Source organism: Perissodus microlepis, chromosome 3 (assembly GCF_051167445.1).
Source record: "Perissodus microlepis isolate ML-2025 ecotype Zambia chromosome 3, ASM5116744v1, whole genome shotgun sequence".
In the NCBI taxonomy this organism is placed as follows: domain Eukaryota; kingdom Metazoa; phylum Chordata; class Actinopteri; order Cichliformes; family Cichlidae; genus Perissodus; species Perissodus microlepis.
This window is the reverse complement of record NC_140463.1, coordinates 25097200-25113611: the sequence shown is the minus strand read 5'-3', so window position 1 is coordinate 25113611 and position 16412 is coordinate 25097200. Positions and strand designations below refer to the sequence as shown.

Sequence of the window (16412 nt, the reverse complement as noted above, 5' to 3'; positions counted from 1 at the left end):
ACAGAATGTGAGGATTCAACCAAAAACCTTCACAATTAGGAGACAACCTCCACTCCTGAATCCAAACCAAGATTCAGTATGATACCCAAAGAATCTTGTTTTTCAGCACCTTACATGAGAGTAAACTCGCATAAGTTCTGTCTTAAAAGAGAATCGCCCCACGTGAGGCTTGAACCCACGAGCCTGAGCTTAAGCGTCTCATGCTCTACTGACTGGGATTTCTGCTTGATGTGTGCAAATTGTTTATCTTGTGTGGAATAAGTGAGCTACCATGGCTCCAGACCTTTAAGAATCTGTGGGCAAGGTACTCATTAGCTACAGTATTATTATTGATAATTTGCTATTATTAATCTCTGGTTGTCTTCCTCAGTGTATCTTTGTCCTGCCTTCCTCCTGTCAACCCAGCCGGTCATGGTAGACGTCCCTGCCTCTCTGACCCTGGTTTTTCTGGAGGCTTCTTCCTGTTAAAAGGGAGTTTTTCCTTCCCACTGTCGCCAAAGTGCTTGCTCACATGGAGTCATATGATTGTTGAGGTTTTCTCTGTTTTCTCTGTATTATTGTAGGGTCTTTAACTTACAATGCTTATACTGATATTGAACACTGTGTTCTCCCCCCCGATGCACCTGTGTATGAATATTAGCTTGTGCTTAGGCACAGAAAAGAGGCAACAGCTGTGTCCCAAAACGTCGGCTGCATCCTCCGGAGGCCGCATTTGAAGGCTGATTACGTCACAGCCAGGTGACGAAGGCTGTCCCAATTCGTCGACTCCTTCAAATGCGGCCGACAAATGCGTCCTTCATTTCCCCGAATTTGAAGGATGGGTCGGGTGTGTCCTTCGTGGCCTACCATATCCCAGAATTCATAGCGCGGCCCAGCCAAATATCAGCTGCCAACAATGGCGGCCGCTACTAAGTTTTAAAATTACTCTTATTAATCTTTCTGGGCCACAAAATAAACTTATAACATATTTTCAGGCGAGAAAGTAGCTGTGTAAATTACAAATATCTGCTTGGTTTATCAAGACATCGCATATTTGCAAAAGTGTGCCGATGTTTTCGGAGACGTCTGTTACCCACCAGCTCGATAGCAAGCCGGGGGGTTCAATGGTCACTCCAGCCGGCGAGAGCAGCGGACTCCCAGCTTCATCGTTTTCAGACCCCCGCTCTTTTGCTACTCAGGTTAAACATGATATAAGTCACTCGGATAACTTAAAAATGTAATTGTTTGCCTTCTTTCGGTGTTTTATTTGTTCCGGAGTAAATTGGTTTGGCTGAGATCAAAGTTATTAGATTATTATATTAAATAAAACTTTATTAATCCATCGCGTGGGTTCCTCCTTGGTTTTCACACAGCTGAATAAACATCAAACAGAAAACTGATTAAACAGAAGTGTGAGACGGTCGAGAATTTACATCAGTTTCCTGTTATATTTTAGATAGCAAGGAGCAGACGGCCGAGTTTATTAAACTCCACCGACACAGCGGTGACGCAAATCTGAAGGCTAGACTGTCCCATTTCACAGCCTCGCACTTCCGGCCTTCTTGGTCTTTGAAGGACCCGGCCCACGCAGACCACGAAGGCCGGGTCCTCCGAAGGATGCAGCCGATGTTTTGGGACACAGCTAACGTGTGAACCGGTAGTTGAGGCTTGTAGTAAGAAAGCAGTGTAGAGTGTGGAGTAGAAAAGAACTATGTAAGCTCTAGTACACTCTGCTAACGGCAATACATGATTCATGAAGACCTTTATCCACCATTTACACCCAACAGAAGACACAACAAGTATGTGTCTTTGTCTAACTGGAGCCCAGATGCCAACAGTTGGCGTTAGCTGGGCTTTAGAGATTTATCAGAGATGCACGATTTGATTATGATAATTAAACTCATAATTCCTGTCCAAGAACATTTATCTAATCATTTTATATTACATGACAAATTGCCTGCCGGTATTTGTGTGCGTGTATCCTTGTTATTTTAAAAAGCGTATGCTCCATCAATTTCATTTAATCATCTGGCAATTCCAATTAAAGAAATGCAAACACATATTCTCTAAAAGCTGTGTGTGTGTGTGTAAATGTCATGTAGGCCTATGCATTAGAAAGAGAGAGGATAAAAAAACATTGTTAAATTACCATTCCCTTCATCTTTTATCATGATTGTCATCATCATTCTCATTAGCATCATCATTATTATGATAGCTGGAATAATTTATTGTCAGTTGAAATGGTGTGAGAACATTCAGTGACGTGCGAGTGTGTGTGTGTGTGTGTGTCTGGTCAATCACTCAGCCAGCTGTGAGGATCAATGCAGTCAAGTACCAGTCTGATGGATAACACTGCACGTAAAGATCCAGACTCCACTCAAGTGTGTGTGCGAGCACTGGGTGTGTTTGCAGGGACTTGTGTTCTTCTGTGTATATAAATGACAGAGAGACAAACAGCCAATCTGTCTCAGTGTGTTTGTGCATCTGAAAGAGCGAAAGGAAAGGACAGACTTGTCAGTGTTTTGTTTCAGTGTGTGTCTGTGTGAAACATTGATTACCACAGTGAGCAATCAGCGGTGGCTCGAACTAACAGACAGGCACAGAGCGGGCCAGCGAGTGTGTCCGTTGGCCACGCGTGGCCCATTAAGCAGCAATCAACCTTCCCCGTCCTGCTTAGCATTCCAGCAGGATGCCTGCCTGCCACAAAGCCAACGCATGACTGTAGTGAATGTGGTCAGGTTTGGCAGGGGAAACAAAAGGCCTGCAGGGCAAAATAAAAGAGTTAGACCGAAGCATGAATATCCACACAGTATGTGCAGAATCACATCTGCATTTTATAGGCTGGGAAGCAAGAATTGATACATTTAAGGTGAATTAAAGTTGGCCTCCAGCATTATTAGTATTTTATTGAACTGCCGTAAATGTAGCGGACATAAAAGAAAGATTTAGAAACAGGCAGGTTAGAGGCTGATATATCTTTATCTCCAGTGTGAGCATGACTTCAGAAACAAAGAACCAGGAAAACAGTGGCAAAGCTTAAAACCACTTCATCTGTTCTGCTGATATCCGTCCACTTATACCAGCTCTTTTGCCGGTATAACCCTTCTTCTTCTACTCACATTATGGGTCAACAGAGTGGATTATATGCCTCCATCTCACAGTATCCCTAGCATCCTCCTCTGTCACACCAACAATCTTCATGTCTTCACTGCATCCATGAATCTTCCCTGAGCTATTCCTCTTTTCCTTCCTCTTCCTCTTTGAGTGTCTCTACATACAAGTGGATAAGAGTGTAATACTTCTTATGTCTTCCTGGAGAAAACTGGTTTTGCCTTCTTCTTCTTCTATAGCTGCGCTGATGTAGAGATTTTGTTGTTTAGGAGAACACTGAATTGAGTATGGCGCATAAATGACGGGGGTATAAATGATTTTGACGCCAGGATATAACCAGGGTGGTGATTGTAAAGAAGGAAAAAAGCTTTTGGACAGTACTACTGCGTTATTAGTTAACGCAAGATACATGGAGGGGTTAATGTATAAAAGCCTTTATTGTATTTGTTTATATACAGGGAGTGCAGAATTATTAGGCAAATGAGTATTTTGTCCACATCATCCTCTGCATGCATGTTGTCTTACTCCAAGCTGTATAGGCTCGAAAGCCTACTACCAATTAAGCATATTAGGTGATGTGCATCTCTGTAATGAGAAGGGGTGTGGTCTAATGACATCAACACCCTATATCAGGTGTGCATAATTATTAGGCAACGTCCTTTCCTTTGGCAAAATGGGTCAAAAGAAGGACTTGACAGGCTCAGAAAAGTCAAAAATAGTGAGATATCTTGCAGAGGGATGCAGCAGTCTCAAAGTTGCAAAGCTTCTGAAGCGTGATCATCGAACAATCAAGCGTTTCATTCAAAATAGTTAACAGGGTCACAAGAAGCGTGTGGAAAAACCAAGGCGCAAAATAACTGCCCATGAACTGAGAAAAGTCAAGCGTGCAGCTGCCAACATGCCACTTGTCACCAGTTTGGCCATATTTCAGAGCTGCAACATCACTGGAGTGCCCAAAAGCACAAGGTGTGCAATACTCAGAGACATGGCCAAGGTAAGAAAGGCTGAAAGACGACCACCACTGAACAAGACACACAAGCTGAAACGTCAAGACTGGGCCAAGAAATATCTCAAGACTGATTTTTCTAAGGTTTTATGGACTGATGAAATGAGAGTGAGTCTTGATGGGCCAGATGGATGGGCCCGTGGCTGGATTGGTAAAGGGCAGAGAGCTCCAGTCCGACTCAGACGCCAGCAAGGTGGAGGTGGAGTACTGGTTTGGGCTGGTATCATCAAAGATGAGCTTGTGGGGCCTTTTCGGGTTGAGGATGGAGTCAAGCTCAACTCCCAGTCCTACTGCCAGTTTCTGGAAGACACGTTCTTCAAGCAGTGGTACAGGAAGAAGTCTGCATCCTTCAAGAAAAACATGATTTTCATGCAGGACAATGCTCCATCACACGCGTCCAAGTACTCCACAGCGTGGCTGGCAAGAAAGGGTATAAAAGAAGAAAAACTAATGACATGGCCTCCTTGTTCACCTGATCTGAACCCCATTGAGAACCTGTGGTCCATCATCAAATGTGAGATTTACAAGGAGGGAAAACAGTACACCTCTCTGAACAGTGTCTGGGAGGCTGTGGTCGCTGCTGCACGCAATGTTGATGGTGAACAGATCAAAACACTGACAGAATCCATGGATGGCAGGCTTTTGAGTGTCCTTGCAAAGAAAGGTGGCTATATTGGTCGCTGATTTGTTTTTGTTTTGTTTTTGAATGTCAGAAATGTATATTTGTGAATGTGGAGATGTTATATTGGTTTCACTGGTAAAAATAAATCATTGAATGGGTATATATTTGTTTTTTGTTAAGTTGCCTAATAATTATGCACAGTAATAGTCACCTGCACACACAGATATCCCCCTAAAATAGCTAAAACTAAAAACAAACTAAAAACTACTTCCAAAAACATTCAGCTTTGATATTAATGAGATTTTTGGGTTCATTGAGAACATGGTTGTTGTTCAATAATAAAATTATTCCTCAAAAATACAACTTGCCTAATAATTCTGCACTCCCTGTATGGGGGATGGAAGAAATATGGCAAAACATTCTTCTCTAAATAATGTTTAGACAATAGATTGATTAATTTTGGTTTATATTTGAGATAGAAACAAAGAATACATCTTTCTCATTCTCCGATATGCCTTTTGCCTTATTATAACTCATACAGATGAATCCCACCTCATGAAGATGACCTCAATAAACTGTCTTTCACTGATCTCCTGTTTTCTCCTTTGCCTTCTCTTTCCTCGTGTTTGTGCTTTTCCTGCCCTGTCTGCTGGTATCTCTGCCTCCAGAGCTGCATGTTTCTAATCTGAAGCCACCGGCATCACTAACCTGCTGAGTGTCTATCGCTGTATTGTTTGTTGCCTCTCTTCCTCACTCTTCTTTTCTGTCTCCAATCTCACCCTTACCACAACCGTTTGAGACAGATGGCCATCATCCTTGAGCCTGCTTCTGTTGAAGTTTTCTCTTTGTTAAAGGAGAAGAGGTTCCACACAACCTCACTAACCCACACACCTACAAAGCCCCTTCTATTCTTTTCTTTTTTCCCCCACCTTTTATTTTTTAAAACAGGTCTTAAAGTCTTTCACGACTCCTGTCAGAACTCCTGGTTCATGTTCATGGTCCTTGATTCACAACTGATTAAAGCCGTGCATCTGCAGCTGTGGGATGTGAAAATGCAACAAAAGCTGAGATTTTGACATTGTGTCGAGGTATGATTAACTTTCCAAGAAAAATAAAGAAAGCTATTCATCATCATGTTTTCTGAGGTAATTTGATTATTAAATCAGCTGAACTAAGGCGTATAAAATTCTTAAACTTAAAATTTGATCAAACTCTATGCAACTACTATGGTGTAATTAAATTCATGTGACTTATCCTTTGGCTTTTGACTTGTTAGTTCTGCTGCTTGAAGCACTGCTCACGCAAGATGATGAAACTGATGTTGACTGCTTAAGTTTACTTTTTCCTTTTATCCAATTAGTTTGCATACTTCATCAAATTTCACAGTGAAAACCTCAAGTTTTCAAGTCCTAATCAATAATAAATGATTAATTTCATGGTAAGCTTTTGCAGAAAGGGCTGCGCTGCTGTCATCACTGTTAAAAACATTGTATATTCTTCTATTCTACTAAGCTCTTAAAGCCCGTGTTACACATGCCTGGAGAATGGTTGTATTTCCTCCTAGCGTGTTGTGGAAGCACTAACCAACTACTGGTGGCGAAACTTGTGTGACACAAACCAGAAATGAAGAGCATTTGCCTTCAAGGCAAGTTGTGCCTTACTGCTGCAACCAACACCTTTCAAAAAGTGCAACGTTTACTTTGAACGTAAAAGTTCTCCATTTACATTTAGCCTCAAATCTTCACAAATCCACTTTGACTTGGAGACCAGAGCATTCTGCTATTGACCGAAGCAGTTTCCAATGCAGCACTGCATACCTCTTTGAGACCAATTTAATATTAGCCAGCAAACTCCAGCAACCACTTGCCAATTTGTCGTGGAATACAAATCTTTCCATAGCGACTGGATGGCTGCAACCATTTGCAACCAGTCTGGGAATATTAATTTTTCCATGAGTTTGCAGACCAGTCTCTAGGCTTCTGTGACTGAGGACTAACATCCACCAGAATCCCCACTGAATGAGGGTTAGGATTAGTTTGCGTTTTGCTAAAGAAGCCTAGTTTTGGAAACTAGAAGATCTGATCAAATTTCTATAATTCCACACAAAGGGCAAATCCTGCCTTAATCGTTGCCAGCAACATGGTAGCTGTAAAGAGGTCAAAGTAGCCACACTATGGGTTTCATTAATTTCTGTCATATATTCTGTCACAGTGGCATTTTCAAAACATGGCCACAGTTTCAAATAATGAGGTCAGAGTATATATTCAAGCAATCTCCATGAACCAAAAGCTCAAGTCCTCTATGCACTTGGTTTCACTACAACTATTGTCTCTACTTAATTGGGGGCATGTAGCACAGAAGCCCCACCCACATGCTTTAAAAATATTCAAATTGTGAGGGGCAGCCAATCAGAACAAAGTTGTCTTAAAAGGAGATGGAAGGGAGCTCAAACACACTGCTTTAGAGTGAATGAACTGCAGAAAAGCTAAATGATAAAAAAATATTATTTTAAAACGTATCGCAAAGACACTCCAGTGCAGTCGAATAATAAAAACATGGGTCTAGAAACAATGAGCATTATAGCTACCCTTTAAAAAGGTATATCGTGCACAGCATCCCTGAAAATATACCTTCATAAAATGTCCTCACGTTTCTCAGATTACTGAACAGATTAATCAAAAATCTTTAAAATATGGCTTCATATGATTGGAAGTATGATATTAGCCAAAAAACATAGATACATTTATCATAAAGCGCTGAGAGTTCTTGGAAGCCGGTGATGTGAGCACTGAGAAAGAATGCTGTCACTGAAACCTGTAAAGGTCACCATCTGTTTATCTACATCTCTGAAACAGATTTTCTCACTATCAGCTCTGTGATCATCTCTGTGATGGTGACATTTACAGGTATGAAGTAGGAAATGTACCTCCCTCCTGAGGCGTTCACGTCGAGAGCTAGCTGAAACATTAGAAGAAGACAGTCTATCTTTAATCGAATGTTTTCACACGTGCTTGGGGAAGAAACGCTGCGCACATCCTATTATGCTAATGTGGGCGTTCATGCAGAATCCTGGCATGGACACTGGAAGCAAGAACAGCAGTAAAAAGCTGGTATGAAATTGCAATTATTAAGCTGGCATCCTCCGGCTTTTGATCCACTTGCAAAATAACAGTGTGCGCCGTCTCAGAGAAGTAATAATCATTTCAATAACTGCACGGAAAAATGTTTTTTAATGATGGCAGGCGCATGTCAGTGTGCTGACAACAGCTGGCAAGTGGGTGGATATTTGAGATCAGGTGCAGATTGTCTAAAGATTGAGATTTATAGGGATGAATCTGGCTTTTTATTATTAAAGGAGGGGCTGTAAAGAAGTGAATACATAATTACAAGCACTTAAGGAAAGTGGATCATCTGTTTTGCTATTCTTTCAAAGTCGGTACGAGTAATTTACAAGTTCCTTTTGACTGTACTGAGCTTACTGAGAATGTAGGAGTAATGTAGTTTCTCAGTTTGCAGCAATTTCTCCACCTTCTCTTTGATTTTTCAGCCTGAAGCTACAAAACTAGAAAAGCGTCATTTAAATGTTTAAGTGGTCAGTTTATCTTCACTGCAAACACTAATTTACTAAGTTATCCTAAATGATATCAGCTTGTCTGATCACAGGTTGCACTATGTCCATGAACACATCCGATCAAGTGCTGAGATCACGGCACACAAAGATGATGACTGACTCTTGAATCATTCTTAAATGGCTAAAACAGAAAAAGAAAAGAAAAATGGAAAAAAAAAATCAAAGATACAGAAAGTAAAATGACGACTTGTTTTGGGTGCTGTCAGTGTTAATCTCATTAAAATGCCGTTAACGCCATAACCGCATTAACGTGGCAAATCTCCATTAACTCGCTAACGGAGATTTGACGCGTTAATGCGGTTATGGCGTTAACGGCATTTTAACGAGATTAACGCTGACAGCACTAATATATATACTTTCATATAAACCAAACCAACTCATCCAATTGTTCACTGATGTTTTAAAGTTGCTTAAGACTATAAATATGCTACTGTCAGCAGAGATGAGTTGTGAATTTTATTTGTATATAAGTGTTTCATGCTGATGTCATTTATGGGTATTGTTGACTTACCATAGAGGATGTTGATAAGAGAGATCGGCATAACCAGGATCCCTACGAGCATGTCCGCTACAGCCAGTGACCTCAGAAAGAAGTTGGTGGCATTCTGGAGCTTCTTTTCCAGCGACACTGCGAGGATGACCAGAATGTTTCCGCCGATCGTCAGCGCAATGATGACGAGTATGAGCAGCGCTGGCCAGTTCTTCTCTTTGATAACCGCCCTGCTCACAGACTCCTGGGTTGTTAAATTATCCAGACCTAAACTCATGCCGGAAGCACCACCACCTCCGCTGCTGCTTCCAAGTCCTATTCCCCATGGGAGGGTTTGATTGAGATCTAAGGGGTTGTTGCTTGGCCAAGCCATTCGACCCCCGACCTCCAAGGAGGATGTGGTTGTCCCGAACCCGCCAAGAAGAGCCCTTGCTGGGCCACCCATTTCAAAGAGAGATTACTGGAGATTGGACAATCTGCTTCAGAAGCATACAGAAGAAGAAGCTGCACTCAAAATTAAGGGACACTTCTCTGAAGGATATCACCTAAGAGTTGATCAGATGGGATGGGAAGAAAGCAGGAAAGGGAGAAATCTGGGGGATTGTGAATGACAGGGAAGCTGGGGCAGGGGGATAGGAAAGAAGCAGCTACAAGGGCTCTTGGTTTTATTATTGTGTTTTAATAAATCTTGCTAGCTCCAAACAGCCTCAAATTGTTCTGTTAGGCTTGTATCTCCCATTACTGGCCAACAAATCATTGCCAGGGAGTTCTCAAGGTATATGCTGAGCAAAACTGTCCCGAGTTGCTTTTTGGTGTTCAGCCACATCTACATCCAAGTGGAAGTGAGACTTTAAGAGTTTTTAATTTAGAGCTGGAAATTGGATGACTCATATCCATGGCTGCCGGCCACCATCGTCCTGTGTCCACCCAATCGCTGTAGTCTGTTTGCCACAGGGTGTCAGTCGGTTTCAGTATCTGCATTCAGCTTTGAACCTTGCTGTTGTGAACGGACATATCTGAGGTGTTTATCCGAGATGATGGTAAGGGCGAACTGCGGAAAGAAGCAATGGAAGAAAAAAAAAAGAATCAGATCATCTAATTTGAACTTCCTGCATGCACAAGTTGTTTTCACCCAGTCATTCATGATTTGAAAATAAATCAAACCTCTCTCTCTTACATTCCTTCTGGTCTGTCTTGATATATTCTTGATATATCCCCCCTTTCCGATTACTTTCCTTCCATCCATCTACTCCATTCACCCACTCCTCTCCCTCAGTCTTACTCAATAAATTTCCATTTTTTCCTTCTGTAAATCTTTCGAGCTTTCATCCATTTCTTCTTCCCTCTTCAGCCATCCATCAACGCACTCATCTTCTTCTGTCCTGCATTTTCTCCGCTTCCTTCGCCCTCCAAGTGATTCTCCACCAGACTAATTTAGACTTTGTCTGCACTCCTCAAAAAAAGTTCTGAAAAGAGCGTTAAAAACACTGTACTCATTCAAAAATATACTAACGATAAAAATCAAACAGATGCTTTGATGTTTACTCCTTCACATCACAGCATGTGTGTGTGTGTGTATGTATGCTGAAGTGATGGCTCTCCTCTCTATTTACCCTTACCAGTCAGGCAGCTTAGTGATTTAGCACCTCATAAATGTCTTCAAGGAGAGGTGGAGGAGTCAAAGTTTATGTGTGTTTGATAGTCAGCGCGCACATACAGTGAGTCTTTGCCTGTGAAGAGCACAAACGACCAAAAACCATTGAGACGTGTTCCCGTTTGCATGGGATGTTTAAGAATGAAATGCGAATAAGTGTGTGTGTGTTTACTTTTGTGCGTTTTTCTTTCTACGTTCCCATGTGTCCACTTGTGAGTGTGTATTTTGAGATGAAAAGCGAGCACATCTTCAGACGCAACCAAGCCTCCAGCTGAGATATTTTAGAGGGCGGCGAGTCTATGATAATATCAGGAAGGATAGAGTATGTCTGTCCATATTTTACTGAATGCTATATACACAATAATAAAAACTGTGCTTCTTTTTTCCCCCCACTGTGTGGGTCTGTTAACATTTGTATTGTTTAATGTGTGTAAGTGTATTCATTTGTCTCTGCTTTGCACTTATTTGTGTAAATTGCTCTGAATGCAGATGAACCGTCTAGGTGCGATTGGGTGCAAACACAATAATTCATTCAGATTACTGTTGTGTGTGTGTCTGGGTGTGTGTGTTCCAACTTGTGTTGTTTATAAAAACAACCCATCCTCGTACATAAATGACAATTTGGCTGATAGTGACCAGCACCTGTTTTCACACCTTGGCTCATGTGATTAGGCAGATGATCAATAGAGGGTCAGCAACCCTCTTATGGACACTCCCAATAGGGCTTAAATAGGGATCTCCACCTCTTAGAACTCAAGAAGCTTCTTGGATGAGAGGTGAAACGTCTTCAAGAAACTTAAAGATTATAATGACCTGGATGACTGAGAACCTTCAAAAACCCCTGAACTGAGTCTAAAGTAGATACCTACCAGTTTACCTTGAACCACACCCTCCCCAACTGGTCTTTTATCATATTGAATGCAGTAATTGGACCTTAATGTTTTTTTTGTTTTGTTTTGCTTTCGCTTATTATACTTAAACACTTCTTTTCTCATTTTCCACTAAAAATGGCACAGGACAGCACATTCTTATTCCCAGGGTGGCTGGAAATAGGAATGTGACCCATTTGGTCATTCTATAACAACCTGTCTAACCCGACCAGTTGGTATCATTATCATTTTTCAGCTTGTTGGGTTAGTGTTGGGCAGATGGGCCGATCAGTGGGCAAGTAATGTACTAACCAAAATAAGGCTTTGTGAGGGATGCACTGTTGTCTGAAAAAAGCATGTATTTACTACCAGGCCACATGCCAATCAGTAGTATCCTGTGCTCACTTAGTCGCTACAGTTGCCCGCCTAAAAGTTGAGAAATGGTTATCTCAGGTCCCGCCCATTTTACATTTTACATTGTCAGGGGTTATTTGCAAGTAGTGCAGTCGCTTGAAGTTGATTTTCTGTGGTGTGTGGTTGCCAGGTCGCTGCCAATTGATTCCACTGTGGACGCAGCTTTAGGCATTAAAATCTGCTGGGTTAGGTTTAAAAAATAAACGCAACAGTTGCCATGGCTTATAAAACACTTCTTTCTGGTTGCCATGGTGACACTTGCTTTTTCTACAGAACATACGTGCTTTTGGGACAAATCATATTTCCCACTGAATTGCATGACTTACAAATTTGTGCTCACTGACAAAAGTGTAGTTCTTTCATTTTTTTTGGTGACTATTTCACAAACTCCTGAGACTGAGATGGGCTGAAGTCACCTCTTTGAAAGTGACACAAATAATTTCTCTATGGGAAACATGCACTTGCTATTTCACAGGTGTTTGGATGCTGCAAAGAACTAAAACAGGAACAGGAACATGTCTCACTCTTTTTAGGTGTGGTTGCCTTTCATCATACCAGAGCATGACTGCCTGTGAGGTTCAGTTAGGTTTTGCTGTGCTTCATCCAAATACCAGTATTACTGAGGACCCTCTAAACATTTGGAGTGAGCTATAGAGCCTAAAGCGTTGGCACAGTGCTCACTACAGTCCAGCTGCACCAGTTCGTGCTCTTTTTGTTTAAATACATTCCTCCCTCAAGTTTGTGCTCTTTAAGGAAACTTTCTGCATGCAAGTGCAATAAGGACAGCTGCAAAGATCTCCATACCTTTAAGTCTCTAAATTGACATTCTACCTCTTTAATAAGGGATTGCTTTTTTTTAGCCCTAAATGAGGGCTTAGTGCTGGGACATACGGTTAGGTCTCAGTCACAAAGACCTAGAGACCCACTGGTTTGCAGTTCCCTGTGCAGCCAGCAGTCACTAGACTGTTTGGTAAGTGGTTGCTGGCAGTCAGTAGATGAAATTGATAACAAAGAGGTATTTAGTCTTGCACCAAAAACCTCCTTGGCTTGTCTGCAAACTCTTGCCGACTGCTGAGCAGTAGCGAAACTGTGAAGCGTGAAACCGGAAACAGCCCGCAACCTTCAGCAATTATTTGGGGAAAACAATTTTTTGGTAGCAACTGGAGGTTGCAATGGTGTTGCTGACTGGTCTCTAGGTCTATGTGACTAAAGTCTGAGAAAATCTGCCCCAAAGCGTTGGGTTTGTTGCGTTTCCAAAGAGAAACTTTATCACAAATTTTAATACTGGTGGGACAGTGAGGCATCGATGCCCAAGAACACCTCGTAACACTCATAATGGCAGTATTTGATGTCCTGGGGTTATAACACATTAGAAAGGAGCACTCTTTCCTCTCTCTCTTACACACACACTTTTTTATAATGGGACTGAATAAAGAAGAAAAAAGAAAGAAAAGCACACAGTTCGTGAGTCCATTTTCTTTGTGGTGTATTTGGGGTCATTTTGGAACATACTCTACTTTCACATGCCTTTGAGCAATTTAAATTATTTAACACGGCTATTTTCAGAGCTTGGGCACAGGTAGCTTTCACACCAGATACCATATCCACTCTTCCAACATGGCTAGGGCTCAGTATGCTGACATGCGGTAACCACACAGCTCAGGCAATCTAGACTTTTGAGGGTCAAACATGCTCTACCACAGTGCACATCATCTGTCATTTATCCCTGTCATGTAAATGAGTTTATCTCATTTATTCATTTTTGGTAAACTGAATGAGTTTCCAGTATAACAAAACTCTGACACATAATGTCTCACAAAACCACAAAGTGGAATCATTGCATTTTTGCTACAGCAGATGTTCGTGTTGGCTCTCAGTCATCCGGGTCACGGTCGACTGGACCTCTTAGAACTGAAGAAGCCTCTTGGATGGGAAGTGAAACATCTTCAAGAAATTGAAAGAAGTCCAGTCGCTTCCTTGGAGATACTCCAAACTGTTACTTCAATATTTTGTTTTGTTTAGAGATGTACTACATGCTACACTTATGTAGCTAACATATTAACTAAATATGTCGAAATGCTAGCTATCAAATGGCAAGGTGTAATTAAGTGTATAAACATTGCATTTCGTTTTTCAGGCGGTTGATGAAATGCAACAACATCATAATATGACATAATTCAGCTTTTGTGGATATGAATTAAAGGTTGTTGTGTGCTGTTGTGATATTAAAACGATGCAAGGCTTTTATACGGAGCATAAATTAGGTGCCATTTAGCCCATTGGTAAGTGGGTGCTAGGCAACATAATGACTTTGCTCAACTCCTGATTTACTTCCATGGTTTTGTGATCACAGCTAAGCTAATGAAACAACCAAAGTTAGGTTTAGGATTTTGAGTTTAGAAAATGAAAAACAGTTGTTTGAAGCATAAGAATGAAGGATGTTATCTGTTTTCTGGGGAGGATAGATTTTATATATGATACCAATATTAATGACTGCCTCTCCCATCAGACCAAATCATAATGTAATCTCACCACCATTCAGCTCCTGGTAGGGCGTTAGCCTGGACTATGGGGCCATATTTTATAGATTTGAAGAGCAAGACCAGGAAGACCACATTATAGAGGAGGCTTCTACGATTTATTGATTATTTCTCAGGACAACATAAAGCCAATGAAACTTCTGAGCTTGTCTTTTCTTGACTAAACCAAACAAATAAAGGTAAACAGCATCGTAATAACGTGCGCTTTAAAATTCTACCCTTGGAAAATGAAAAAGGCAACACAGAAAAACCAACGCAAAGAACTTTAAATCGAGTCGAGGGAAGAATTATACGTATGATTACGGATTGTGTGTGAGTGCGTTTGTCACCAGCGCGCTGCTTTGTGTGTAACGGACAAGCTGCTTCCTATCGCCTCCTCTATCAGCATAGTTCACAGGAAACTAAACAGCACTGCAGGCAAGCCATTTAACTGGCCTGACAAAGCAGCAATATGTCACAGAGAGAGGGAGTGAGAGAGGGAGAAGACGACGAAGAGAGGGGAGGAGGAAGAGGAGAGGAGGAGGGAAGTTGGACAAAGCAGTGATTGGGGAGATAAAGGAAAAGTGATTGAAAGGAGAGGAAAGAGATAAAAGAGATGAGAAAGCGAGGGAGGAGAGACGCGCACGAAACCATGAGTCACGCTGAATGAAGCCAATTTCTCAACTCCACACGACAGTAACTTGTTATTCTACCAGTGATTATCTTTTTATCTGGAAACTCGAGTGAAAGCACATAGTTCATTAGTTTCAAACCAAAGATGAGATGCGGGTCTCAGCTAACCAATCACATCACATGTAGATTAGGCTTATATCTGGTGTTGTGACTGCAGAATGCATTCCGGCCCACATCCTGGAGAGAGTTACGCAGACACGGCTGGGGACTCGCAGAGTCGTGGCACAGACGCCGCCGCGGTCGCTGGCGCTTTCCACCGTGGGGAAAACAAAACTGCCGCTGCACTTCTGTTTGTTTAAGCCATTTCTGCTCTGCGAGATAAAACAGCAGAGGGGGGGAAAGCAAAATGGGATGGGGGGATTTTCTTCTTATTAGTGTGCCCTACAAAGCAAACACTTACTGCCTTTTTTGTTTGGTTTAAGGCTTAACATTTAAGCGTTTATGTTTCCCTAACAATAAACAGTGTCAGCTATGTGTTTACCAGCTATATGCCGGTCAATGCCAACTTCTGTGGCAACATTTTGTATTGGGGCAGCAGGTGGTTCGTCTTCCCTCTTTTCTCCGCTCACAGGTCTACTTTTATTTGCTTTGCAGGATAAAAATAAGAGTAGAGAATAGTTCCTGGTGCCTTTAAAGTACATCGGATTATTTTGGTGCTGTTGTGAAGTAATTGTAACCAAGGCTATTGTTCCTCCTACTTCCTGGCTACCTTAATCCTTGGAGGGTTAAGTTGCCAGCAATGAGAAGTACCCTGACCTTCTTTTTAATAACTGGAAGACTCAAAATGGTCTCAAAATATGCTGACACACACAGCCTTCCCATATGAAAAACTTGCATCAAATCTTATGTCTGTTTTCACTCTTGTATGCTTTTCATACAAGTTTCACACAAGACAGATACAAACTTTATAAGATTTATATATATCTTTTCCATATGGGTTATGTATGGTGGACTTTTACTGTAATGGATGCTATCTTGTGTTTTGAATGTGGAAAGAAAACCTCAGGAACAAGCCTCATTTCTCCAGACTAATAAATGTAATAAATGAGAGACAGCACTGAAATAACTTTTTTTGGAAAAACTCCAGGATAAAACTGTGCCAATTTTAAAAAATGATCTCAGTTTAGCGTTATGTGAGCTGTAGCCTTGGCAGCATAAAACTGTAATCCAGAAAAATGGAGTCTAGGATTGGAGGGATGTTTGAATGCACTTTGCAGAAGATTCTAATTCGATTTTTTTACATGTTCTTTTTCTTTTTAAATTACGGATTTACTTTGCTAAAATTAGAAGTTCAAAAATAGATAAAAAATACCAGATGGCAGATTAAGTGAACCCCCCCCCCCAACATCTGCTGTCTGGATGTTTGTGAGGAACCTTGGAGTCATTTTTAAGCAGAGCTTTTCCATTAACCTGCACGTTATACA

General features: G+C 41.3%; 1 protein-coding gene across 4 annotated transcripts in view; it reads right to left on the bottom strand.

The window, feature by feature from the left end:
• Window positions 1-16412, bottom strand: part of htr2cl1 (5-hydroxytryptamine (serotonin) receptor 2C, G protein-coupled-like 1) — a 206869-nt gene that overhangs the window by 38271 nt on the left and 152186 nt on the right. For all 4 annotated transcript variants that reach the window (XM_084923672.1, XM_084923673.1, XM_084923674.1 and 1 more), the window contains one exon: window positions 8861-9890. In XM_084923672.1, the coding sequence (XP_084779798.1) occupies window positions 8861-9284 (424 nt within the window). In that variant the 5' untranslated portion in view covers window positions 9285-9890. The remainder of the gene's footprint in view (window positions 1-8860; window positions 9891-16412) is intronic.